The sequence below is a fragment of the Littorina saxatilis genome, linkage group LG14 (assembly GCF_037325665.1).
Source record: "Littorina saxatilis isolate snail1 linkage group LG14, US_GU_Lsax_2.0, whole genome shotgun sequence".
Lineage (NCBI taxonomy): Eukaryota > Metazoa > Mollusca > Gastropoda > Littorinimorpha > Littorinidae > Littorina > Littorina saxatilis.
This window is the reverse complement of record NC_090258.1, coordinates 5879882-5907874: the sequence shown is the minus strand read 5'-3', so window position 1 is coordinate 5907874 and position 27993 is coordinate 5879882. Positions and strand designations below refer to the sequence as shown.

The 27993-nt window shown below is 43.9% G+C and overlaps 1 protein-coding gene across 2 annotated transcripts in view; it reads left to right on the top strand.

The window, feature by feature from the left end:
* Positions 1-27309, top strand: part of LOC138946977 (centrosomal protein of 70 kDa-like) — a 36346-nt gene extending 9037 nt beyond the window's left edge. Inside the window, exons 6-19 of one of the 2 annotated variants that reach the window (XM_070318401.1) lie at positions 154-327; positions 1099-1184; positions 1941-2009; positions 3293-3395; positions 3725-3813; positions 12927-13004; positions 14855-14966; positions 15781-15879; positions 16473-16640; positions 17443-17583; positions 19329-19500; positions 21535-21649; positions 24997-25076; positions 25802-27309. In XM_070318401.1, the coding sequence (XP_070174502.1) occupies positions 154-327; positions 1099-1184; positions 1941-2009; positions 3293-3395; positions 3725-3813; positions 12927-13004; positions 14855-14966; positions 15781-15879; positions 16473-16640; positions 17443-17583; positions 19329-19500; positions 21535-21649; positions 24997-25076; positions 25802-25863 (1548 nt within the window). In that variant the 3' untranslated portion in view covers positions 25864-27309. The remainder of the gene's footprint in view (positions 1-153; positions 328-1098; positions 1185-1940; positions 2010-3292; positions 3396-3724; positions 3814-12926; positions 13005-14854; positions 14967-15780; positions 15880-16472; positions 16641-17442; positions 17584-19328; positions 19501-21534; positions 21650-24996; positions 25077-25801) is intronic. The other variant, XM_070318402.1, reaches the window with a different exon arrangement.
* Positions 27310-27993: the final 684 nt, after the last annotated feature.

Here is a 27993-nt window from a genome sequence, read left to right as displayed (position 1 = left end):
CTATTGCTGGTGACGCTTGGTTGTATGATGATGACAGGAGTTAGAGCGGTGAATTCTTCTATTGCTGGTGACGCTCGGTTGTATGATGATGACAGGAGTTAGAGCGGTGAATTCTTCTATTGCTGGTGACGCTCGGTTGAATGATGATGACAGGAGTTAGAGCGGGAGCGAGACATGTCGTCAGCACAGGTGGCAGACGACACGCAGAAGGGAAGTAACCTGCGGTCGGCCATCCACATGCGCTGTAAGCAACTGGAGGAGACGTTCGGTGAGAAGGAGCTGGAGGTGGACAAACTGAAGAAAAAACTGAAGATTCTCACTGAGGAGGTGAGTTGTTGTGTTTTGTACACAGAGGTGTCTTTGTGTGTGTGTGTGTGTGTGTGTTAGTGTGTGTGTGTGTGTGTGTGTGTGTGTGTGTGTGTGTGTGTGTGTGTGTGTGTGTAGAGAGAGATGCAAGTTTGTGGGTTATGCTTGCGCCATTGTAACTATTACAGTGGAACCCCCCCTTTTAGGACCCCCAGGTTTCGGACTTTTCCTTTTTCAAGGCCTTGCTTTTTCAGGTTTTCTGTTCATAGCCTTTTTAAATTGACCTCATTTTGATTCAAGGCCTGATTGTATCATATTCTGGGGGGTCTTAAAAATAAAAGAGGAGGTTCTACTGTATTGTTTGTAGAATACAGTGGAACCCCCCTTTTAAGACCTCCCCCCTGTTCAGACCTTACTGTTTTGGACTTTCTATTCATAAGGGGGAAAAAAAATAGTGTCGACCGACCCTATTTTTTTGCGCGACCCAAGACTTTTTTGGGGCATTTGGGAGAAGAAATTTTTTTTTTTTTAAATAAAAAATAAAAAAAGTTTGGGTTTTTTGGCAAAATAACTTAAAAGTATGGTTTTTTGAAAAAATAAAAAAAATCCCGACCTACTGACCCTATTTTTTTTGCCTATGTTACCATAAACAGACTATTTTTATTTTTTTTGGCCTAACCTCTGTAACTGTACCTCCATTTTGAGACTCCCTCCCTGTTCAGACCTGATTTTGTCAGATTTGTTGATGTCTTACAAGGGGGGTTCCACTGTACAGTGAGTGTGGTGTTTCAGGAGAAGAAGCGAGTCATTCGACAGAACCAGATCTTCGTGGAGGTCAAGAAACGAATGGCCAGAGCGCATTCACTCACCGACAGCAAGTGAGTTGAATTCCTCTAAATGGCGGGGTAAAAACGGACATACACGTAAAAATCCACTCATGCTTAAACATGAGTGAACGTGGGAGTTTCAGCCAATGAACAAAGGAGAAGAAGAAAACAAAGGAGAAGAAGAAAAAGAAATGCTCATTTTTCACCATTTTTTCCTTCCAGTTACTGATAGAAAACATCTGCTTTTTTAAAGGGGGGGGGGGGGGGGGGGGTTTGCAAGTTTCATGTTGTTGTTGTTGTTGTTGTTGTTGTTGTTGTTGTTGTTGTTACTTCAGACTAAACCAGTGTTCGTGGTAACAGGGCAAATTTCTGGTATGTTACCATAGTTTCATTCTCTGTTCCAATTTTCGTTGCATCAGACAGGGTTTTTTTGGTATCAAAATAGACGCTATTGCTACATTATTACTTACATGGGTGCAACTCTGCCGGCTACATGCCGGCAGCCGGTTTTTGGTTTCATCGGCTGCCGATGTTTTTGTTCCAGGAGAGGGTTTTTTTGGCATTTTAAATACTAAAAAAGCTGGACCCCAACTTTTGCCGGTTTTTGGAATTTTCCAGGTTGCACCCATGTACTCATCACCTTTACTGTGTGACCATTTTTGTGTGGGAAGTGTTGCCTTTTTAGTCAAAGCAATTTACAAAACATCCAGCATGAATGGTAATACAGTATACCTGGTACAAAAAACCTACAATACTGTACTGATTGACTGTGTTTGTATATTTCATGTCAAACCCACTGTGTCGCAGGTTGTTGGACATCATTGACATGTATGAAAAGCAGCTGTACAATGTCAAGAAGGATCTAGAAATGGCAAAGTGAGTCACGCTTATATCTTGCACTGCAGCTATTCATTGTGTGTACAGTGGAACCTCCTTTTTAAGACCTCAGAAAATCTGACAAAATCGGGTCTTAAAACGGAATGAGCCTTAACACAGGGGTCAATTTACAGAGGTTATCTTCTTCTGCGTTCGTGGGCTGAAACTCCCACGTACACTCGTGTTTTTTGCATGAGTGGAATTTTACGTGTGTGACCGTTTTTTTACCCCGCCATTTAGGCAGCCATACGCCGTTTTTCGGAGGAAGCATGCTGGGTATTTTCATGTTTCTATAACCCACCGAACTCTGACATGGATTACAGGATGTTTTTCGTGCGCACTTGGTCTTGTGCTTGCGTGTACACACGGGGGTGTTCGGACACCGAGGAGAGTCTGCACACAAAGTTGACTCTGAGAAATAAATCTCTCGCCGAACGTGGGGACGAACTCACGCTGACAGCGGCCAACTGGATACAAATCCAGCGCGCTACCGACTGAGCTACGTCCCCGCCCTGACTGAGCTACATCCCCGCCCACAGAGGTTATGAATAGAAAGTCAAAGAAAACAAGGTCTTACTCTTAAAAGGGAAGAAGTCTTAAATCGGGGGGTCTTAACAGGGGGGTCCCTCTGTACATGGCAGGTTTGACAGCACAATGGTTTAATGTTTAAATGTACCTTTTTTTCTGAATAGGCCACATAGTACATTGTAAACAAACTGGTGTTAACAAGAGTGTTATTCCACCTGGACATACATGTCTATAACGAAAATAATTTGTCACTGTCTGTCTGCTTTGTGCGATTTTTTGGCAGCTGTGATTTCATGACTTATATTGATGTGTACTGTTTGCAAATTAATTCAGCAGCATTTTCCACTCTGCAAAGGAAGCATTTTGGCAACGTTTTGGCAATTTGAAATACATTTTTGACTTTTCTGTCGATGCAAAACAACATCCCTGTGTTTTGTATGTGATGTTAGAGTGTGGTATTATGAGTGTGATATTATGAGTGTGATATTATGAGTGTGATATTATGAGTGTGATATTGTGAGTGTGATATTATGAGTGTGATATTATGAGTGTGGTATTATGAGTGTGGTATTATGAGTGTGGTATTATGAGTGTGATATTATGAGTGTGATATTATGAGTGTGATATTATGAGTGTGATATTATGAGTGTGATATAATGAGTGTGATGAAATGAATGTCATGTTGTGAGTGTCATGTTATGACTGTGATGTTGAGAGTGTTATGTTGAGAGTGTGATATTGTCTTTGTTGTGGAGGAGAGGGGAGAGCCGTCTTCACTGTCAGGATGACTATGAGGACGAGGGACCGTTGTCGGAATCAGGCCTGGAGCCCATGAACAACGCAAGGAGTGTCGTCAAGGTACGGTAGTCTGAATTCTTTGAGGTTTGTATTTATTTATTTATTTATTTATCTATCTATCTATACTTTATTATTCCATTGCTGGTCGCCTCCTCCTAATGGAAAGCTTGCAGCTACAAGAGTCCCACTACCTAAGTGTGTGTGAGCTACATTGGTGACACGGAGGAAGGACATGGTCACTGTATCTTAGTCATCATAAAAAGTTGACCCGTGTCCAACATGAACGCAGAAGAAGAAGAAGGATCTGTGCAAATGCGCTCTACGTTATGTCTCATCAGTTTTTCAGTAGAGGGCAGCAGTAATTCTTCATCTGCATATCTGTGTGTCAGAGTTTGGAGCATCAGCTGCAGGAGGCCGACCGACGATCCAAGGCTCTGGAGGATGAGAAAGAACTCATGTCTTTGGAAATGTCCTCAAGGTCAGTTACCTCCCTTGCTGTTTTTACCCTCTCACGCTCTCTCCCCTACCCCCCTCTGCGTGCTGTGGTGATTGGTGTGAAGTTTGGTAGAATTTGGTGCTGGGCTCCTGCTGAAGTTTTGTTTTTTGTTTTTGTGTGTGCATATATATGCTAAAGTGTGATGATTTATTTGATATTGTACACAGTATGCAAAATAAAAATAGTATACATATACATACCTGTCAAGTCCTACGCATTCTGCGTAATTCTTACGGTTTTTCGGTGTTTTTTGGGTCCTACGTCGTATACCTCAAACCATAAATTTTTTTTATTTATTTTTTTTTGCTGGCATGGACTGCCGTTCATTCATTTCTGAGGAGGAGCTTGCACCAGCCACACAACAGAAGTTCTGGCATGATGTGCGCCAGTTCTACGTGGCCTGTGTGAGGAAAATGTTGAATAAATTTCCATTTGGCAGTGAAACCCTGCAACACCTTCAAGTGCTGGATCACAGTCTGGGAGCTGACACACTGACTGCCTTCTTACAGGTCAAAATTAACTCTGATGCATGCTGCCATGATTTTAAGGTGACTGGCAGCATGATTGACAAAGCAAAGATTTGCACAGATGAATACAACAAAGAACACAAGTGACAAGTGACAAAAAAATGAACGAACAAGAGTGCAGTGTAAATGTATTACATGTAGTGGTAAATAAAGAGCAGTTTGTGTAGAAAGGAATTTATGTGTTTTACTTTAAGTTTGCGAAAAACAATCTGATTGGTTTAGTGTGGATGCGTGAGAAGTTGAATTTGTGCGTTTAACCACATCCTGATCCACGCATTAACTATGGTTTTTGATCCCCAACTATGGTTTCTTATGCCATTTACTATGGTCAGAGGCCAAAAGTACTTGACAGGTATGCATATAGTGCAATGGCAAGTAACACTACAGCTGTATCAATTGTTTGCTGCTAGTATATAACAGATATAAGAGGCTTGTATATGCTAGGGGGTCAAAAGTAACATCAACAGAAGATTTTACAGATGCTTTTGTGTTCTCAGTTTGAAAATCTTGTCCATCGTCATGTAATCAGGCCTCGATCTCATCTCCCCCCACCCACCTCCTACCCTTTACCTGGGGGTGAGGCTGTCCAGTCCAAGATTTCCTCTTTGTTATTAACTTGGGCATGTTAGCTCTTACAATGCGTGAGTGATTAAATTACATATCTTATCCCAACTCACATACAGCAATTTACTTCAGTTTAGTGCTAGGACGCTGAATAGCATCGCCTTGGTAACAAGGGGAGGTCACCCTAAAAAAGAGCTACCTTGACCCCTTAAGGGGAGGTGGGCCAGTGCACTACCTTTTTTTTAATTTTCAATGTTTTATTGTGTCTGAATGTTATTTTATGAAAGAAATGAACAAATGATGACAAAGAATAGTCACTTTTTGTATTTTCGGTTGCTGGTTTTTGTTTTACGCGACAAAAACAGTCAAAATACAGACAAAAGTGGAGTACAGGAGATACACGGATTTTCATCAGATGTGATTGTCACACTTCTAATTATTGTTTTATTTTATCCTTCTGGGTATGCTCTAGGGGATTACGAAGCAGATCTTGTTTATTATATTTATATTTGGAGTTAGGAACACTTCTTTGTTACAACTGTCAAACTTTAGGGTAACGCTTGCGAAATTATTTTTTGAAATAATCTGGATATGACTATAATAAAATTTCAGCAAAATCCCTTCGTAATCCCCCAGAATGTTATATTCTGCACAAACTACAAAAGAAAATATTGCTCTAGCTAAATTACAGCCAGAGAAATCGCGTAACCCAAGACGTAACCGTAGGCAAAATGGCTGAACTGAGAAAAACGACATTGAAGATTGAACACCACAGAAACACTATTGAAACAGACACACAAGGACAAAACTGTGTTATGAATGAACAGCTTAGTTTATTTGAATTGCAAACTACTTAGCCTTTAGCACGCCAGCAGAGAATTTATGCGTCCATCCCTTCTTTCCCTCTGTCAACCAGCATGGGGATACTGCCCTAGCGCTAAACGTGTATCAATGACCCGATTCTCGTTTGTATTTGCATGCGAGAATAACGGTATTTTTAACGGTAACTTACTTGAGCCAGAACGAGACTTATTTCCTTCCGTTATCTCGTCGATTTGTTGGTTTCCTCGAAGTTTTCTGCTTTTGTTTTTACATCGATACAGTACTTTGGTGCTTCGACAAGCAAGATGGAGGATGATGAGTTTGAAACTTTCGTTTGAGTTGTTTTTTGACAACAAATCGTACGTGGAATCTGAACGATTTACTGAGGAAGCTCTTCGCAATGAACTGTGTATCGCGGTGAAGAAAATGACACAGTTCGTCAAGACAGTGACGGAATTTACGAAAGCGCAGATTGATACGAACAGTTGCTGATCCAGTTTCGTTTGGGAAATGGCAGGCCCAGCAAACATTACCGATAATCTGACTGATGTTGGATACTTTCTCCTGTTTTTGTTTTTTTGCGTAGCAAATGCTCAACTTGCTTGTCGAGGAGATACTGCACAGAAACTGACTCAAATTCAGCGCAAAGCAAGCCAGTGCCGAGACGTAAAAAGTGTGCTGCATGGCGTGTTCGGAAATGGCGACCTGTGGATCTGCGTGGAGATCAAAGCTTTCCTCTGTATCGGAAACACCGACAGAATCCAAACTTTGGCCTAGTACCAGCGGAACTACTTGTTGTTGCTAACCGAACCAATAAAGACATTGTCCTCTTTCTTATTTCGAGCCATTGTTATCGTATCAAAGGTTGTTTCTCAAGGAAAAATTCGCTTTCGGTTGTCACCGATCGTTTGATGTGTAACCAGGATGTTGTAAAACCGAGTGAACTTCGGGTGTTCCCGTCATGGCCGAGAGTCTCTTCGGTAGTTTCCGTATGCAAAATTCGTAAGCTGAGCATGCGCACTCACAAAGTAAACTGGTTCCCGATTTCGGTTTATGACACGAACCAATGGATGTCGAGTACCTTCCAAATAAGGACATTTCCGTTCGATTACGATTGCTGCCTTTGCAACGGACAAGTGGCTGAGTGAATGGAACATTCATCAAAACACTGATGTCATGTTATAGGTCAAGAGCTGCTGCGCAGTTTCGTATGTCGTGAATGCACTGTTTTGCTGAGGACAAAGCCGTAACTAGCCTTTGAAATGAGACATTTTTTGGCGGGGGAATATCGACTACAGAAGACAATCAATGCCACACATGTTCACATTTTGTCTTTATTGACAGATAAATAGGACACTTTTGACAAAAACACCGACACACATGGATGATAGGTATGTTATGGAAACATAATCTGCTAAAATACCCAAAACAGTGTTTTGAACGATTTGGTCAATTTTGCACTGGCCCACCTGCCCTAAACAGGACAAAGTCACACGTGACTTCCTGACCTTGCCGCCATCTTTGAATCATTCCATCTTCAGCGGTCCGTGTCTACAGACGTGTTTTGATTTTGCTCCGGCTTTCAGCCGGTTTGTCTGACTTCTGCCTTTGTCAGACCCTGCCTTGGTACTTGCACACGGTCCCTCTGCTCCTACTGTGTGTTTGGATGAGCTTTTTTGTCGTTTGTTATCGTTTTGTGACTTAGGTTTGGTTGAGTACTTAGCTTTGTTTACTTTTTTTCCGTTCGCCATGTCGGATAAGGAAAGAATAAAAATGCTAAGTCAGTGGCCGAGCCTTCTCCCACAAAGAAGCCTTCTTGTAAGTCGTAGAGTCGGCAGGTTAAGCTTTGATTTAAGTCACAGATCCTTGACTAAATCCTCGTTTGATGTTGCGTTAGACTTACCTAATTCTCCGGCTATGCCTAGTTTGCCTTCAGCTGCTTCACCGGTCTTGTCCGGTTCAGGTCCTGTTAGCGAGAAGCAGGATGTTTATGCTATTTTGCACTCCTTGAGTGCTCAGATATCCTCTCTTTCAGCCGAGTTTTCGTCTACCAAGGCTGAGATGTGTCTTTGCCTTCCGGTGTGGGAGGTGTGCGTTCCCTTGCCAGGGTGTGTGTTCCGCCTTCCCTTACGTCCGCTGACGTTCACGCCTCGTTTGATGGCAGCCGTGGTGTTTCCCTGCTGCGTTCCCAGGCCTCTTGGACTGACGACGATCAAGGTATTTATACTTCGCCAGTAACCGGGTTCTCCGGCCAAAACGAAGTGCGTGGTTTGGAGAGAGTAGCCACACCGGTTCGTGTGCGCGAAAGCTTAGGCCCTCGGTCTACGTCGTTCCGATCAAGTGAACGTCTAGATCGAGGGAAAAGCCCAGACACGCGTTCGGTCTCTGACCGAACAGGGGAAGTGCGTCCTCCGACACTCCCTAGCGGAGCAGTTGGTGCGGCAGCACAGCTTTCACAGCTTTCCCCGCTTCCGCCTTACAGGCAGGAAGCAGTCCCTAGAGACGTACCGCTTGGGTATAAAATCCCTCGTGGGCGTCTCTTCCGGGCGACACTTCGTCGGACTATGGTAGTCACGGCGGAAGTGTCTTGCCTGACTTCACGGAAGTGAGGGACTACGAGTCGGATTTTGGCACTTCCGTCCAGGGTGACGAAGATGTCAACTTCCGCATACCGACTAAGCTTCCGCAAGCTCTGGCTTTAGCGGAGGAAGTGGCTTCACGGTATTTTGAGGAGGTGGTGACTTTCCCCGCTTCCGCCCTCTGGGCAGGAAAGCAGTCCCTAGGGACACACTGCTTGGGTATCGCATCCCTCGTGTGTCGTCTCTTCTGGGTGACGCTTCGCCTGACTATTGTAGTCAGGGCGGAAGTTCGTTGCCTTGTTGCACGGATGTGCGGGATTATGAGTCGGATTTTGGTGCTTCTGTTCAGGTTGACGAAGATGCCAACTTCCGTGTACTGGTTGAACTTCCGCTAGCACTGGCTTTGGCGGCGGAAGTTACTTCACGGTAGTTCGAGGAGGGTGCGGCAACACTTGTAGGTTTGTTGCCCAACCTCCTTCCGCTTTGGGGGATTCCCGTTCTGCGAAGGACTGTAAACAGCAGTTCCGTTTTCGGAAATTCCCGTTGGTAGCGTTTGAGCTGTCTATGCTACTGACTACTGGGCAGTATGGCGGTGCGTTTCACGCTGTACCGTGGTTAACAGCACAAGGTCTGGCTCCTGATTCAGCGCAGCCTTACCGTGCTTCTTTGTTTTTAGCCTCAGCTTTGCCTGCTGGTTTGGCTAAGAAGTTTACACTGCTGCATAATTCAGTCAATTTGATTGGCTCGTTTGCCTTGCCTCGTTCCACTTTTCCGGAACTTGCAGTCCTTAGGCAAGATGATACAGCAGAGACAGAGTAGTCCCGTTTTCGGAGAATTCTCTTTTGTCTTTGGAGTAACTGGCTTACGCTTGCTTGAGTTATCGTCTCTCTCTGAGACTTTGCAGAGATCTCTGTCGAGATTGATCGCGTCGTCATTAGACCCATTCAGGTTTCGTGACGATTCGGTGGAGAAAGTTGTCACTATTCTGGTAGGGAAGACGGCTACAGTAGAACAGTATGTTATACTGAGTCCTCTTTCTTGTCTCTGGGGGAATAAGCACATGATCTTTTCAAGTTATCCTCTGTTTCGGAAACTTTGCAAGATTTTTTATAGAGCTCTATCTTCTCTGCTCTTGTTAACTTCGAGTTTCGTCGTGACGCACGGGAGAAGGATGTCATGTCGCTTCTAGCTACTTTGGCTAAAGTCTTTTGAACAGCGGAGCCTCCCAGCGCTTTTCTTGGCACATTGCTTGGCTCAGGTTGCAAACAAGAGGCGGATCTACTCCGCTCTTTGCTTTTTGTGGTTCATCTTCTGGGAGAAGCTGTGATCTGCGTCGGCTGGCCACATTTGGCCTTTATTTAGGCAAGATACGAAGCTAAGCAAACAAACATTGGGTTAAACCCTCTGCCTTAGGCAGCTTCGCGGTATGTACGCCCATCTTTGGTGCGGCATACCTCTTATTTATCACCTTCTAGGGTGGGGTTGCTAAGGCCTCAATTTTTGTTTTTTGCCTCTGTGGCAAAAAACAAGGCAAGCTGTTAAAACTATCTCAGCTTTTACGGCTTACGCTTTCTCATCAGGGTCATAAGCTTTGTTTTCCGACAAGTCGCCAGAACATGTCCAAATTATGGGCTCACATTCTGACTAAATTTTTAGGCTCACTGAGCCATTGCTCGTAACCTCTCAGTCGGAACTTTTCCGGCTAAGCCTACCTCTTGAGGCAGTGGCTTCTGTCAGCGACTTTCGCTGCGCAGCACAAAGGACTCGCAGGAATTCCTTAGTTTCAGCTTTTCTTTCTAAGAGGTTACGGAAAGAACTAAACACCATCATGTGGCTAAGCCTAGGTTTGGCACAGACGTTTTTAGCATTGGGGTTGTTTTTCTTCCACACGCAAAGACATACACCGTCGATTGGCGGGTACGCCCTTCACAGAGAAGGGTGGACAGGTTGCAAAGTCTGTTTTGTACTCTGTCCTTGATAAAGAGAGCGGCTGTACGTGTTCTGACCTCTCTTCTTGGCCAAATGGAAGCGATGGCCACTCTTGTGCCCTTAGGCAGAGTCCACAAGCGGCCATTTTAGGCTGCCCTGAGTTCGCTGTGGAAGCCTTCTCTTCAGGGCTGGGAGACAGTAGTCTCTCTTGAAAGCTGGTTTCGGCACACAACGAGGCAGTGGCTGCTCCCTGGGATTTCACAGGGAGTGCCAATCTCGTTTGCCCCCCCTGGACGAGTTTCTGTTCACAGACGCGTCTATGGAGGGCTGGGGTGCCCATCTTTCTGTTCACACTGCGTCAGGTCTGTGGAACGAGACGCAGAGTGGGGGGCACATTAATGCCCTAGAGTTAGAGGCTGTTTTCCTGGGACTCCAATCGTTTCTGTCTATGGTCAGGAACGAACAAATTGCGGTTCGCACAGACAACACGACCATGGCGGCCTATATCAACAAACAGGGAGGCACTTTGTCTCTCGCTCTTTCTGTCAGGTCAGGTCAGATTCTTGCCTGGGGCAGCCAGCACCTTATTCTGTTGTCAGCGAAGTACATCCCAGGCAAACTCAACGTTCTTGCGGACTACCTCAGTCGCCCGTCGCGTACGATGCACACGGAGTAGACTCTGACTCTTCAGGTCCTACAACGTCTGGGTGGCATTTCAGCAAGCCTACAGTCGATCTGTTTGTGACAAGATTCTCCTGCAGGCTTCAGGTCTTTGTCTCCCCCTTTCCAGACCCAGAGGGGAGGGAAACAGACGCCCTCGAAGTAAACTGGTCGCGTCTGATAGCCTATGCTTTCCCCCCTTTTCATCTCTTGGGAAAGGTTTTCAGGAAGGCGGAGCGGGGACAGCCTTGCTTGGTGTTGGTGGCCCAGCCAACTTTGGTTCCCCGTCCTCCTTCGCCTCGCAGACGGCCCTCCCTTCTTTCTAGGTCGCTGCGCCGTCCTGGCTCCTCAGACGCTACTTTAGGCTTTGTCCAAAGGCCCACAGGGAATCGACCAGCACTGTTTATGCGTCACACTGGTCAGCTTGGACAAAGTGGTGCTCGGAGAATGGAGTTACTGCTACTTCTCCTCGCTCTATGCATGTAGCAAATCATCTCTCGTGTTTGGCTCCTCAGGGCTTGGCTCCTTCTTTTTTGAGAGTCAGGCGCTCAGCCATTTCTTCTACTCTGAAGCAATTAGGGCATAGCATTAACCTGGGCGGTGTAATTGATAGTGTTCTTAAGGGGGCAGCGATTGGTTTTACGAAGGCTAAGTCCCCTCTTCCCGTGTGGGACTTATTTTTTGGTACGCAAGTTTCTAGCCTCTTCGGATTTCGAGCCTTTAGCTTCAGCGAGCTTAGCTAACTTGACTCGTAAAGCCTTGTTCCTCGTTTTGTTAGCCTCTGCCGTAGAGGCGGTGAGGTGCACGCTCTTTCAGGCCTGGCTAAGGATATTTCTTTTGAGAGCTATGGCTCTTTTGTTTTAAGATTTCGGCCGGGGTTCCTTGCCGAAAACCAAAAACATGGTCTGTCCTCCTCTGTTATTCGCATTCCTCCTTTAAGTGGGATTCTTGCGTCTGGTGACCCTGATATGGTCAATTGTCCTGTTCATACTCTTACCAGCTACTTATCCCGTACCACGCCTATTAGGTCTAGGGACCAAAAACTGCTCTTCATCTCAGTTAACACTGAAAGGAGCAAGGACTTGTCGCGGGTCACTTTGGTAAGATGGGTCTCTACGCTTATTAAACAAGCGTATGCGTGGTGGCACAGACAAGTTGGGATTGGGCATTCTGTCCTTCCTAGGAAGTTGTCAAGAACTCATGAAGCCAGAGCCTGGGCTACTTCTCTGGCAGTCCTCCGCTCAGGCGTGCTGGCAGAGGTCCTAGACGCTGCCTACTGGAAATCGCAGGGCGTCTTTATCAACTTTTACCTGCGAGATGTGGCCAGCACTCGTCATGATGGCAGTAGCTCCCTACCAGCCATTGTCGCTGCTGGACAAGTGGAATTTTGTTTTCCCACCTCCTTCATTAGCATTCTGCTGTATGTGAGTTGGGATAAGATATGTAATTTAATTGAAAATTTTAATCTAAATTTTAATTTGATTATATACTTACCCAACTCACATAGCGGATACCCGCCCTCCTGCCCCGCTTTTGGGGTTTTATGGGGGTTTTTCCTAAAAAGAGGGAAATTTTTCTATGTTCGCTTTCGATAGAATGATTCAAAGATGGCGGCAAGGTCAGGAAGTCACGTGTGACTTTGTCCTGTTAAGGGGTCAAGGTAGCTCTTTTTTAGGGTGACCTCCCCTTGTTACCAAGGCGATGCTATTCAGCGTCCTAGCACTAAACTGAAGTAAATTGCTGTATGTGAGTTGGGTAAGTATATAATCAAATTAAAATTTAGATTAAAATTTTCAATTATTTTTCAGAGGTGATTTATGAGGTGATCAGATCATATTTCAGAGGAAAAGAACATTCTGCCCGTATATTTGAAAAATAAAGATATAAATGAATAAATAAACACGACTGTGTTGCATTGCCACCAGATTTTTGTCAGGCGTTGTGTTTCTTTGCTCCTATGTCCGCTGAGTGTTTGCCCGCTGAGAGTGAGTGTGGCTGCTGGCTTTCCTTTCAGACCCGAACTGATGGACTACCGGCTGGCCGTGCAGCGCAACAAGAAGCTAGAGCGCTTGCTTAACCTGCATAACATTAGGTAGGCTCTTGTCCGGCGTCGCCACTTTAATGCCACGACCTTGTCTCGCAGGGATGGCCAAATCTCACAATTTTAAGAAAGTCACTAGCTCGCCAGAAATGTTGCTGGCCCTGTACATACCACAGTTGCTGCATCAGGGTTTAATGGCTTTGAAACTTGATAGTACAACCAAAAGTGTTGCATTTGACCAGAATTTTCACTGGCCAGCCGGGCGAGCTACCAGGCAGTTTTTACAAGCCCAGCGTATTTTTTACTTGCCCCTGGCAATCGGGCGGACGATTTGGCCATCCCTGTCTCGGTAAAGAGGGTTCTGTTACAGATTTTGTTATCGTTTTCTCTTCAATTTACAGTGGTACCTCCGATGAAAGGACACCTCCCTTGAAAGAACACGTTTTGTTGTCCCTTTATCTATTATCTTGACCAAAATATACCTGTCATGACAGACCACCTGCAATGTAGGGCCACTTTTGGCTGGTCCCGAGGGTGTCCTTCTGTCGCAGGTATCACTGTACTATTTCTGCATTTGAAATTGATTGGCATGTGGTTGTGAAATCGGTTCAATTTTCAAGTGTTTCTCTGATGCTTTTGAGTTGGTTTTTTATTGCGTTTGAAAGATATTTTACTGAATATTATTTTGTTTGCTTAGTATTTCTTCCCAGCTTCAGAGACATACATTATGTCTTATATGCGCTCCCTGTGGACAACGGACACAGTGAATTGGTTTTGTGTTGAAGGTGAAAATTGCAGAAAGTAAAGTTTTAACTGTTATCGTGCTTCATGGGTCGTGGACATCCCAGAGCCTCACACAAGTGTCTGTATCTCTGAACATATTTGGGTTGTTTGATTGAGACTCCGTGTAGTCCTCAAACACCATAGGAACTTCCTACCGACCACTTTTCAAAGGATGATGTGTGCAAACAAACAATGGTGTGATTTGAAATACACAGTCTGGATGATGTGGGCTGTGGACGACCCATATGGAATTTAAGAAGACATTTTACAGTGTTTATACCAGACAGTGTACACTACATTGGGTGTGCACGTTAAAGATCCCACGATTGACAAAAGGGTCTTTCCTGGCAAAATTGCTTAGGCACAGTTAATAATTGTCTACCTATACCCGTGTGACTTGGAATAATAGGCCGTGAAAGGTAAATATGCGCCGAAATGGCTGCAATTACTGGCCGTATAAAATTTCATCTCACACGGCATCACTGCAGAGCGCCTAGAACTGTACCCACGGAATATGCGCGATATAAGCGTCATTGATTGATTGATTGATTATGAACGACTCCTACTCTGCAAAGATGTGGTTAACATTTGCAAGAAAACATTTGTACCTATTCGGGTGGCGTGGGTCGTGTTCGATCCATATTTTCTACGTTGAATCCTTTGGAAAGTACGGGTCATACACAGCCCACATCATCTGTACAGTGCAGTCCATTTACATTACAAAGTGACCATACATTATCATAATTTATGTAAGAAATAGCCCGAGACTCATACAGTACACTTAGAGGTGTGCTAGCAAACAATATCCAGCAGAGTGGGGTCACAAGGCGGATGTCCACAAGTAATTTTTTTTCTTTTTATGTCGTACATAGTTATAGTGGTGTCACCGTGGCATGTGTGTGTCCATGAATGTGTGCAAGACATGTGCATGTGTAGGTGTCTGCATGACAAGATAATTGTGTGGCACACATGTGCAAGACATGCGCAGGTGTGAGTGGATGGTGTGATGCATGCATGTGTAGGTGTGTGCATGACAAGAAATGTGTGTTAAACATGTGCATGTGTGTGTAGATGCATGCATGTGAAGGTGTGTGCATAACAAGAGATGTGTGTTACAGTGTACCAGGGGAGAAACACACCAGGGATCCGTTCCGCTCAATGCGTAAATACAGCACCAGACTGGAGGACATTGAGTACCTGCCTGTCGATATCTGTCAGCACTACCTTAAGGTGTGTGTGTGTGTGTGTGTGTGTGTGTGTGTGTGTGTGTGTGTGTGTGTGTGTGTGTTTGTGTGTGTGTGTTTGTGTGTGTGTGTATGAGTGTGTGTGTGAGAATATGTGTGTGTGTGTGTCGGTATGAATGAGTGTGTGTGTGTGTGTTTTTGAGAGAGGGAGGGAGGGAGGGGATGTTGTTTGCTTGTTTGTTTGTTTTGTGTGTGTGAAAGCAGTTACAAAACATTATTCAGGCAGGATTAAGAACAAACACTGCTTCAAGTTTTTCTCTGCCTCTATGGTCTGAAGTGTCTACATATGACTGAACATTGACGCCTGTTCAGCAAACAAAAGAATACCCAACAGTCAGATTCGTGTAAGACGGGCGCAGTGGTGTGCATGTGGTGGTAAGGCGTCGGCCTCCTAATTGGGAGGTCGTGAGTTCGAATCCCGGTCGCTGCCACCTGGTGGGTTAAGGGTGGAGATTGTTCCGATCTCCCAGGTCAACTTGTGTGCAGACCTGCAAGTGACTTAACCCCCTTCGTGTGTACATGCAAACACAAGACCAAGTGCGCACGGAAAAGATCCTGTAATCCATGTCAGAGTTCGGTGGGTTATAGAAACACGAAAATACCCAGCATGCCTCCCCCGAAATCGGCGTATGCTGCCAGAATGGTGGGGTAAAAACGGTCATACACGTAAAAATCCACTCATGCTAAAAACATGAGTGAACGTGGGAGTCTAAGCCCATGAACAAAGAAGAAGAAGAAGAAGATACATGTATATGATAACTTAATTTTAAAACTTTCTCTATTTCTTGACTATTGTACAGGAGCTGTGTTCAGAGCTTGGGGTGGAAGACGTGGAACACTTGCTGCCAGAGATACGGGAACTGTCCAAGCGACTGGAAAAGGCCGGCAGATATCAAGAGGTATTTATTATAGTAGTCGTTTTGAATTGTTTGAATTCAAATGAGTTTTTACTGCATATCTGCAGGCGGGGATGTAGCTCAGTCGGTAGCACGCTGGATTTGTATCCAGTTGGCCGCTGTCAGCGTGAGTTCGTCCCCACGTTCGGCAAGAGATTTATTTCTCAGAGTCAACTTTGTGTGCAGACTCTCGGTGTCCGAACACCCCCGTGTGTACACGCAAGCACAAGACCAAGTGCGCACGAAAAAGATCCTGTAATCCATGTCAGAGTTCGGTGGGTTATAGAAACACGAAAATACCCAGCATGCTTCCTCCGAAAACGGCGTATGGCTGCCTAAATGGCGGGGTAAAAAAACGGTCATACACGTAAAATTCCACTCGTGCAAAAAACACGAGTGTACGTGGGAGTTTCAGCCCACGAACGCAGAAGAAGAAGACTGCATATCCGTGTGAAAGAAAATCTATTAGCAAATGTCCGGCCAAGCAGGTTTTTGAGATTATTTAAAATAAAAGTGGGGAGTTCTCAAAACAAGTGATGCAGTTTTACTTGATTTTTTATCATTTGACCACAATCCATTTTTTTCTCTTCCTTCAGTTGTGTCTGGACATGCAGCAGTTAGTGGACAGCATGCAGGATCCGTCGCGAGCCGGGTGTCATCGGCACTCACACAATGGCTCTAAGGATCATGGGGTCAGCGAGGACTCGGTGAAACACAGCCTGCAGATCATGCAGCACTGGCATCAGGACATGATACAGCTACCGGTAGCTGGCCACGTGTCTTCTTTTTTTTTATATTTAGTCAAGTTTTGATTTTTTTTTTTTTTACATCCTCTTTCTCTTTTCTTTTTCTCACTCTCCTTCTTTGTGTATTTATTTTTATTTTGTTTCATCCTCTTTCTGCTTGTCCCGACGCTTGTTCCTTCTCCCAGTATGCTTCCACGCCGCCCCGTCCCAGCACTCACTGCAACATCCACCCCTGAACTTCGTTCCGCCGGCCGCCAGACTTTGTCGAATCAATGAGCCCCCAGTGTTGGTCAGACACCTGGGCACCCTCACTAATTTTACAGACACTCCTGGGAAGGATGTCAGGCCGCTGCGGTAGGCTACCCTCGGAAGATGACACTGCACTGCTGCTGAGTCACTTCAACGGTGTTCAGTATTGGTCCTGTTCCTAGGTAGCCACGTGTCTTCTTTTCTTTATTAAAGTTGCTTCTAGTCTTGAGAACCCAAGACCAATTCAGTATTGATTTTATTTTCTGTTTTTCTCTCGGCCTACTTTTTACAAAATATTCACAGGTAGCAATGTCATGGTAATGATAATGTCTTGGTAATTTCAATTCTTTATTCTATGAGTTTCACATCTTTTACAAATCATTATCTAAAATAACGCTATTGTTTGTGGCAAAATATTTCCTTTTTTTCCAGATGTGGACATTTTTATTTCATATGAAATGTGATTTTTGTAGGAGTTTTGTTTAAAGTTTTGTTCCATGAAGTTTCAGGATTTTTAAACGACCTTGGAGTAATTCTTCATATACTTATTAATTTTACCAACATTTTGCAGGAGCTGCAGGAATCGTTGAACCGGATGCTAGCTCATGCAGTGCCGCGTGCACGCATTCACTTCACCCCCTCACACACTGTGTCCGACATGACGGAGATCATCAACACCCTCGCTGACGAGGAGACCACCGCAGTGACCAAGGTGTGTACTTAGCTACAATCATGTACAATCATTTGATTGGCTGTCACAGGAAGAAGAGCTCTCACAAAAGCCGGTTGCAGCAACCAGTCTAACAAAATGCCGCTTCATATCCATACAGAAAAACTGTCAGTGCTTTCTTCTTCCCCTTCTGCGTAGGCTGCAACTCCCATTTACACTCATGGTTTGCACGAGTAGACTTTTACATGTATGGCCGTTTTTTTCCCCGCCATTGTCTTGTTCCTTTGCATGTGTGTCATGTCTGGATGCGGATATGGGCGTTGAACATAAGCTATGGATTCGTACAACAATAATATTGAGACCACACCGGTTCCATGTTGGGCGGAAGTACAAGTGTATTCATTATCCTCTATCCCACAAGAGCTCTGAAAGGGCAACAATCAAACATGGTAATTAACACAGATAAGGAGTTGTCTCCCATAGACCATCAGCTTATCGTTACAGCCGTGTAGTCAGTCGTTCTCTGGGGGAGACAGGGCTTTCAAAACCAGTAGGACAGGCTGCCTGACAATCTCTTTCCAGTATTTTCATATTTTGGTAAAATACCAACATTTCCTCTTTACACAAACGCTAGTTCATATGAAATTAGCTTGGGACAGAAAGGGAAATTGAAAGAATTGTTCCGAGTTGAGTTTATATGCATCAGCAAATTTGCTAGCATATGTCCTTGTGATGATAAATGGGTTTTTTAATGCCCTCTAGCTAGCACATGTACTTTGGTGCACACCACTCATGAAGAATGTTGAAGAAGATCTGCACAGTCCCCTGATACAGCTTACACCTGTTGATGTGGCAAGAGGTAGAAGCGCAGGTATCTGTGTAAATACAGAAAAAGTGTGTTCTTTGTGTGCAAGCCTCGTAACATCATTATGTTATTATATTATTATGATTACCTCCCTGGCATCTTGAAAGCGAGTTACATCCACGCTTTTAACTTAAGATAAGTTCATTATTTGTACCATAAGATAAGTTCATGATTTGTACCATAAGATAAGTTCATGATTTGTACCATAAGATAAGTTCATGATTTGTACCATAAGATAAGTTCATGATTTGTACCATAAGATAAGTTCATGATTTGTACCATAAGATAAGTTCATTATTTGTACCATAAGATAAGTTCATTATTTGTACCATAAGATAAGTTCATTATTTGTACCATAAGATAAGTTCATTATTTGTACCATAAGATAAGTTCATTATTTGTACCATAAGATAAGTTCATTATTTGTACCATAAGATAAGTTCATTATCTGTACCATAAGATAAGTTCATTATTTGTACCATAAGATAAGTTCATTATTTGTACCATAAGTGTTTGTCTGTCTGTCTGCTTAAAGTACCATTGGGTCGACGTACTAGCAGCGCTAAAAGTCCACAAAATTGGGCACTGGCCTTTGGCTAGTACTTCTCATAATTTACTTGCCAGAGAGCAAATTTTACTCGCCAAACCAACCATTTGTTTCAGCAACTTTACTCGCATTTGGCAAGTAGATTGATATTTTTACTCGCCATTTACATGTTTCTAGTAAAATACTCGCCACTTTCAGGCCTGACTAGTAAATGTAACGTTTTGTTTTGTCAATAATTAACGTTCCATTAACCTACAATTCTTGTGTTTTGATTGTAACATCATTATATGTTACACGAGGGCTGCACATTATGGGCCTTGTTTCAGTTTTTTTTTGTGTGAAATCTTCACAAGAAGAGGTGAATGTTTGTTCCAGGAGGGCTTTGAGCACGTGTCGCGCACCACACTGGAGAGGATCGTTGAACACTTCCAGACTTTGTTCGACATTTCGTCGATATCGAGCGTGCTGACACGCATGACTGACATCTACCAGCGTTACGGCGAGGCACACAACATCCTCAAGACTCTCAGACATTTGTTGGGACTGGGTAAGGCTGTATTGTGATCTGTGTGAGAGAGAGAGAGAGAGAGAGAGAGAGAGAGAGAGAGAGAGAGAGAGAGAGAGAGAGAGAGAGAGAGAGAGAGAGAGAGAGAGAGAGAGAGAGAGAGAGTGAGTGAGAGTGAGTTGGTGTATGACTGAGATCTATAGGCTTTATGGGGAGACACACAACACCCTGAAGATTCTGAGACACCTCTTGGGACTGGGTACGGCTGTGTTGTGGTCTGTGTGTGTGTGTGTGAGATAGCGTTGGTGTATGACTGAGATCTATAGGCTTGATCGGGGAGGTGCACAATGTCCTCAAGACTCCATGACATCTGTGTGGTCTGGGTAAGGTTGGCTTGTGGGATTATGTGAATGTGGTAGAGTGAGAGAGAGGGTGGGGAGGCAGGTGGAGAAAGAGAAAGAGAACGAGAGACACAGACAGAGAAACAGATTGTGTGTGTCTGTCTGTGTCTCTGTCTGTCTGTCTGTCTGTTTGTGTGTGTGGGAGAGAGAGAAAGAGAGCGAGAGACACAGACAGAGAAACAGAATGTGTGTGTGTGTGTCTGTCTGTTTGTGTGTGTGGGAGAGAGAGAAAGAGAGCGAGAGACACAGACAGAGAAACAGAATGTGTGTGTGTGTCTGTCTGTTTGTGTGTGTGGGAGAGAGAGAAAGAGAGCGAGAGACACAGACAGAGAAACAGAATGTGTGTGTGTGTGTGTCTGTTTGTGTGTGTGGGAGAGAGAGAAAGAGAGCAAGAGAGACAGACAGACAGAGAAACAGAATGTGTGTGTGTGTGTCTGTGTCTCTGTCTGTCTGTCTGTCTGTTTGTCTGCCTGTCTGTAGGAGAGAGAGAGAGAGAGCCAGATAGAGAGGGGGGAGGGGCGGAAGCAGTACTCCAGTGCACAAGTATATGGCTTCACTATCTGAAACCTAACACCACAACATGTGAAATCATCTGCAAGTCCCCTGGTCTTGTACAATCTTGAAGATAAGTTGCTATTGTTGTTGGATCAGCATTTCAAAGTGCGTGACACTGTTACAGAGGAGGAAGCCAGTTCAGCGTCAGTGGTGGATGCTGTTGGCAGACTGTGTGTAACACATTAGGCACAACAAAAAAAAAGTCTGTTTACGGTATCCCGACCGACCCTATTTTTTCGCGCGACCCTAGACTTTTTTTGGCATTTGGGGGGGATAAAAAGTCTTTGTTTTTTGGCAAAATAACTTAAAAATATGGTTTTTTGGAGGAAAAAAAAAGAGGAAAAAAAATCCCGACCTGCCGACCCTATTTTTTGAGTCACTTGAGAAAATGTGACTCTATGTAATCGGTCAGTGTTAGTCTGTCCGGCCGGCCGGCTGTCCGGCCGGCCGGCCGTCCGTAGACACCACCTTAACGTTGGACTTTTCTCGGAAACTATCAAAGCGATCGGGCTCATATTTTGTTTAGTCGTGATCTCCAATGACCTCTACACTTTAACGATGGTTTCGTTGACCTTTGACCTTTTTCAAGGTCACAGGTCAGCGTCAAAGGAAAAATTAGACATTTTATATCTTTGACAAAGTTCATCGGATGTGATTGAAACTTTGTAGGATTATTCTTTACATCAAAGTATTTACATCTGTAGCCTTTTACGAACGTTATCAGAAAAACAAGGGAGATAACTAGCCTTTTCTGTTCGGCAACACACAACTTAACGTTGGGCTTTTCTCGGAAACTATAAAAGTGACCGGGCTCAAATTTTATGTGAACGTGACTCCCAGTGACCTCTACACTTTGACGTCTGCTTTGGTGACCTTTGACCTTTTTCAAGGTCACAGGTATGCTTCAGGTATGCATTGTGTTGTGAATAGCAATTTCTTCCTGTCCATCTGATGCCTCATATAATATTCAGAACTGCGAAAGTGACTCGATCGAGCGTTTGCTCTTCTTGTTTTGGCCTATGTTACCGTAAACAGACTATATTTTTTTTTTTGCCTTAACATGTGATCACATGATGAACACATTATCACATGACCATTTCAATCTGCGACACTGTTACAGAGGATGATGCCAGTTCAGCGTCAGTGGTAGACGCGGTGGGCAGACTGTGTCAGGCTCACAACTCCACAACGTCACGCCAACTGCAGCAACTATTTGAGACGGATGATTTAGGAAGGTGTGTGTTTATCCCTGCTGTTTGATACAGTCCTACCTAGGTCAAGTGAAATACAGCGGAACCTCCATTTTAAGACCTACAACAATCTGTGCAAATAATTTCTTTAAAGGGAGGTAGTATTGAAATTAAAATGTACAAACATTCCTTAGCCCAAAATCACCCCCCGCGGGTTAGGGGGAAGAATTTACCCGATGCTCCCCAGCATGTCGTAAGAGGCGACTAACGGATTCTGTTTCTCTTTTTACCCTTGTTAAGTGTTTCTTGTATAGAATATAGTCAATTTTTGTAAAGATTTTAGTCAAGCAGTATGTAAGAAATGTTAAGTCCTTTGTACTGGAAACTTTCATTCTCCCAGTAAGGTAATACATTTTATCCTACATACGTGAGAGAGACACCCGTGAGATAATAATCGTTCAAATCACACGTGTGTATATCATGTAAATGAGGTCAACCGGAAGGTCAAGCTATGTAAATTAGTAGTACATGGGATCAACCGGAAGGTCAAGCTATGTAAATTAGTAATTACACATTCATGAAGAACTACTTTTGCAACAAAATGGCAACTGCCACGAAAACCGATTTGTCAACACTGAACGAATTTTTGAGTGATGAGCTGTTCGAAGACATGTTTGGTGATGACGCGAATGACGAAGTCGATGAAGAAAAGAGTGAGTCATCCATGATTTATGATTTTTCTCCAATAGACTCATTCGTTCAGACAAACAAGAACAAGAACACTCTCCGAAAAACGGTTTACGATATACGTCGCCTATCGACGTTTATGGCGAAACACGGGGACAAAAGAAACATTAGGCGTGATTAGCACCATCCAACCACAAGAATTATGCAAAATTCTCTGCTCTTTTTTCATGAGTTTGAAAAAACCGGATGGCAAAGAGTATAAACCATCCACGCTGAGGGGCCTTCTTAGCAGCATCCATCGACAGTTGAAGTCTAAAAAGTACTGTGCATCCGTTAACTGAGAGAAGTCGTGAAGACAAAGCAGAAGATTGTTAAACAGGAATGTTAATTGTGGCAACTTACCTAACAGGGGTCAACCGCTGAAACATGAAGATGTTGACAAGCTGTGGCAGACAAAACAGCTCCGAGTCGCAGATCCAGAAGCAATCCTGAATACTCTACACCAACCACTCTGCACGCAAGTTCCTAGTGCAGAAACTTTCCGAGAATAACGTTCCTCCGACCAAAATAATGCAGCTATCTTGGCACAAAAACGTCCAGAGTATTAACAATTACAGCAGCATTTCTCAAGAGGAACACCGTGGCTTCAGTGTGATACTAAACGGCACTGCACCGGTCTCGGAGCTGTCGCCAGTGTCGGCAGACGACACATTCACATTGGTTTCGCCCGCATCGGCCACTTCAACTCCAGCCGTCTCCACTGCCACTGCCTCAATCACATCCCAGCAAACGCTAACAACACTGTTTGCAGGGCCTGTGCACGTTGGTACCATCAACATCAACCAATATTTGTGCAGTCACCAAACCGAGAAGTGACCATCTGAAAGCTGTCGACTCGCCAGCTGGCTCCGACTTGACTGTCATCCTATCGCGGAAGGATATGCTTTGCTGTTGTTGTTCCATTTGGTTTCTTTTATCCTGTGGCCACTGCTTTTCTTTTTATCTGGTATATTTTGAAGTGACCATGATTTCGTTCTTCGAATTTATTTCATCAATGTTCAATATTAAACTTAACAGTTTTAACAAAGGCGAACTACTTTGTCCTAGTTTGAGAGTGTGTGTCATGGCGGAGGAATGAATGTCAAATTGAGTAAAGTGGTTTGAAGTTCTAAAGCGGGTTGATCCAAAGGCAATAGCGCTGTCGGTGACTTTTAGTTAGATCTGGCACAGAAGTATATAATGTAGGATAAACAGAATACTACATGGCTTGCTGTGTCGTACCAGATTTACACTCGTTGCTTTTTCAAATAGTGAACAGCTCGCTTTCGCTCGCAGTTCAATATTAAAAAAAACAACTCGTGTAAATCTGGTACGACACAGCAAGCCATGTAGTATTCTCTATGTACTACGTTGCAAGCCCCTGGAGCAAATTTTTGATTAGTGCTTTTGTGAACAAGAAACAATTGACAAGTGGCTCTATCCCATATCCCCCCTTTCCCTGTTGCGATATAACCTTCGTGGTTGAAAACGACGTTAAACACCAAATAAAGAAAGAAAGAAAAGCCCAAAATCAAAAAAACTTTGGTGTTAAAAGGGGGGCGGGGGGAGTGTGCTCTTAAAGGCGTGAGGGAGTCTGTTCTTAAAGGGGGAGGGGACGGGCGAAGTGGCGCAGTGGTAAGACGTCGGCCTCCTAATCGGGAGGTCGTGAGTTCGAATCCCGGTCGCTGCCGCCTGGTGGGTTAAGAGTGGAGATTTTTCCGATCTCCCAGGTCAACTTATGTGCAGACCTGCTTGTGACTTAACCCCCCCTTCATGTGTACACGCAAGCACAAGACCAAGTGCGCACGGAAAAGATCCTGTAATCCATGTCAGAGTTCGGTGGGTTATGGAAACACGAAAATACCCTTTTAAGACCAGCAACACCTGAAAAATCAAGAGTTAAACGAGTCTTAAAATTGAGGTAAATATACAGATGTCATTAAAGGCACAGTGCAGCTCACAGCCTTCGTTTTGCGTTTTTGTTGCAGCTGAGTGCATTTACAGTTCAAAAATCCTCCTATGGTAGTAAAACAAACCCAAAACTACCCAACGACAACATCTGTGAAGCTCGACAGTTTCTTGTTCACGCGAGTGCATAAATTAACCTAGTTATTACGTGGTGTTTGGTCGGAGTTCGATTCAACTGAGTGATTCCGGCCTCCATTTTGTTTTACACAAACTCATGATGACGTCTGACATAGTTTGCTTTAGTGACGTGTCTTTTTGTGCATGATGTGGTGATCTACCTGATCTAAATTTAGATCCAAAAATAGGTCAAGACCAGCCGGGTCTGAGTACGAAATTAATTCGTAAAAGAATCGCAGTTCTTGACTCTTTGTGTGCAAGTCAATGAAACTTGGTAGTTCTTCTAACGGATAGCTGCCTGAGGTATGACTAAAAGCACCAGGGGCTCCGTGCACCTGGATTTGACAAGTTCAGTACCTTTAAGCGAACATCTGAGATGGCAGGGTCATAGGGTGGGGGGGGGGGGGGGTTAATTCAGAGGTTTCTAACAATGGGTGTCCGGCTATATATGTCTTACTGTCAATGATATTTCATTATTTGAGTGGCATGAAATTATGTATTCTGTGTAATATAGCAGTGTGTTAGTGTGGTAGACCGTTTCAGTACAGCACCAGTCTCATTGTGAAGTAAATGTGTTTCAGCGTCATACGGAGACTGGAGGAACACACGCAGTTTTTCCCTGCCTTCAAGGAGATAATGTGCAAACTGTTTGACATCTTAGGTACGTGTTTCTACCTATTGCATTACCTCGCTCTTCGTTTTATGTTTGTGTTGTTGCAAGGACTAGCTGTAAGAAAGGACCATGTGGACCTAACCCTATCATTCTTCTGTAATAAAGTTTTCGAGTTCTATCCTGGCAGACTATCTGTTCCCCTGACACCTGCCTGTCTCTCTCTAAAGAAGAAGAAAATACCGTCTCTTTTTCTGCCTCTCTCTGTCTCAACCCTCTCTCCAGATCTCTCTTTCTTTTTCATTTTTCTCTCTGTCACTGTTTGTCTGTCTGTGTGTGTGCCTCTCTCTTTCTCTTTCTCTCTCTCTCTTTCGCACTTGGAAGTCGGGGGTATGTTAAACAATTTTGTCTGTTTGTGTGAGTAATGTTTGCTTTTCTCTTTAAATTACATCCATTTTCCACTATGTTTGTGAAAGGGTCGTTGGCCTACACAATAAAATCAGTGTCTGTCTGTCTGTCTGTCTGTCTGTCTGTCTGTCTGTCTCTCTCTCTCTCTCTCTCTCTTTCTCTCTCTCTCTCGCTCTCTCTCTCTCGCTCTCTCTCTCTCCCCACTCTCTCTCTCTCTCCCCACTCTCTCTCTTTCTCTCTCTCCCTCCCTCCCCACTGTCTCTCTATCCCCCCCCCTCCACCTCCTATCACAGCTATACACAAACCATGGGTTTCTCTGATCAGTGCAAATGAGCTGAATGTAAATGTTTGTATGTTCTGTCTGCAAGGTGTTGAGAGAATGGACCAAGTGGTGCCGACTGTCACGGCCCTCAAACTGCTGTCCAGCTGATCAAGAAGAAACTGGACATCACTAAACATGCTTGTGTATGCACACACACTACATCTCTGTCCAGCTGGTGGGAAAAACACCCACACTACATCTGTCCGGCTGGTGGGAAAAACACCCACACTACATCTCTGTCCAGCTGGTGGGAAAAACACCCACACTACATCTCTGTCCGGCTGGTGGGAAAAACACCCACACTACATCTCTGTCCGGCTGGTGCGAAAAACACCCACACTACATCTCTGTCCGGCTGGTGCGAAAAACACCCACACTACATCTCTGTCCAGCTGGTGGGAAAAACACCCACACTACATCTCTGTCCGGCTGGTGGGAAAAACACACACACTACATCTCTGTCCAACTGGTGGGAAAAACACACACACTACATCTCTGTCCGGCTGGTGGGAAAAACACACACACACTACATCTCTGTCCGGCTGGTGGGAAAAACACACACACTACATCTCTGTCCAACTGGTGGGAAAAACGCACACTACATCTCTGTCCAGCTGGTGGGAAAAACACGCACACTACATCTCTGTCCAACTGGTGGGAAAAACACGCACACTACATCTCTGTCCAGCTGGTGGGAAAAACACACACACTACATCTCTGTCCAGCTGGTGGGAAAAACACGCACACTCTACACCTGAAGCGTCTTCCAGCTGATCTCAGAGAGGCTCAATCTGTGGAAGTCACAGAATGAAAGTGAAACCGAAACCCCTGTAGGCCGAAAAAGCGCTGGCACACTTGCTAGCCGAAGACCAAGATGGGTCACTTTCGTCTCCGCAAAGCATGCGGACGTTGTACCTAATTAACATATTTTCTTTAATTGTGAACACATTTTTAGAGTAAACATGACATATCTATATATTTTGGGATTTAGAATTTGATAGGGAATACATTGACACTGCAATCAGTTTGTGAAAATTACTAATTTGTAATCCTCCGAGCTGAAATGCAATCCCACAGCCCGGAATAAGTCAAAGATTGCTTGATAAAAATTTCAATCAATTTGGTTGAAAAATGAGGTCATGACAGTGCCGCCTCAACTTTCACTAAAGGCCGGATATGACATCATCAAAGACATTTATAGAAACAAAAAATGGAGAAAAACATCTGAGGGTATCATCTGGAAGAATTTGTATGTAAAGTTTCATGTAGATCGGTCCAGCAGTTTTCTCTGAATTACTCCACACGCACATACATACACACACACACACAGACACTGCCATCATCATCTTACTTCCTAGTCTATGCAAAAAAAATTTAGTCAAAACTTCACTTAATGTAAAAATAATTGTGTGCATGTGTTAGGCACAACAAAAAAAGTCTGTTTACGGTAACATAGGCCAAAAAAATAGGGTCGGTAGGTCAGGATTTTTTATTTATTTATTTATTTTTTTCCAAAAAACCATATTTTTACGTTATTTTGCCAAAAAACAGACTTTTTTTAAATGTTTTTAAATTTTTTTTTATTTTATTTTTTTTTCCAAATGCCAAAAAAAGTCTAGGGTCACGCGAAAAAATAGGGTCGGTCGGGATACCGTAAACAGACTTTTTGTTTTTGCCTTATGAAACATGACTGATGTTTCTGTGCCTTGGATGATTGCACAGACTGAATACATGTTGCGATGCCCGCAGTGATCTCCCCTAAATAGATGCTGTCCACCAATGTCATCGATTGTATGTGATGTGAAAATATGCATACATTTCTTCCACTTTCCTTTCTTTAAAGTCAATCTTTCTCATTGGATACTCTTATTTTACACTTTATCTGTATACTCTCTTTGTTATTTGATACTCTGGCATATTCACTACTTCATTTTTGTTGTACCTGTTTGTATCAGTATTTGTATGCTTTGAGATTGATGATTACGACCAGCTTGCCCTCCGCGCGTCCGCCCTCACCCCCTCCGCAACTTTGTTTGGTTTATTCATTGTAATTTTTTATGGATGTAATTTTGTACAGCAACATATGCTTGTGAGCCTGAAAATGTAAACTGATTCAATGTTGAGGGAATTTTGTGCATGACATTGTAACTTGATTCTTCTTCTTTGTTCGTGGGCTGAAACTCCCACGTTCACTCATGTTTATGCATGATTCAATGAGTGCATTTTTACGTGTATGAC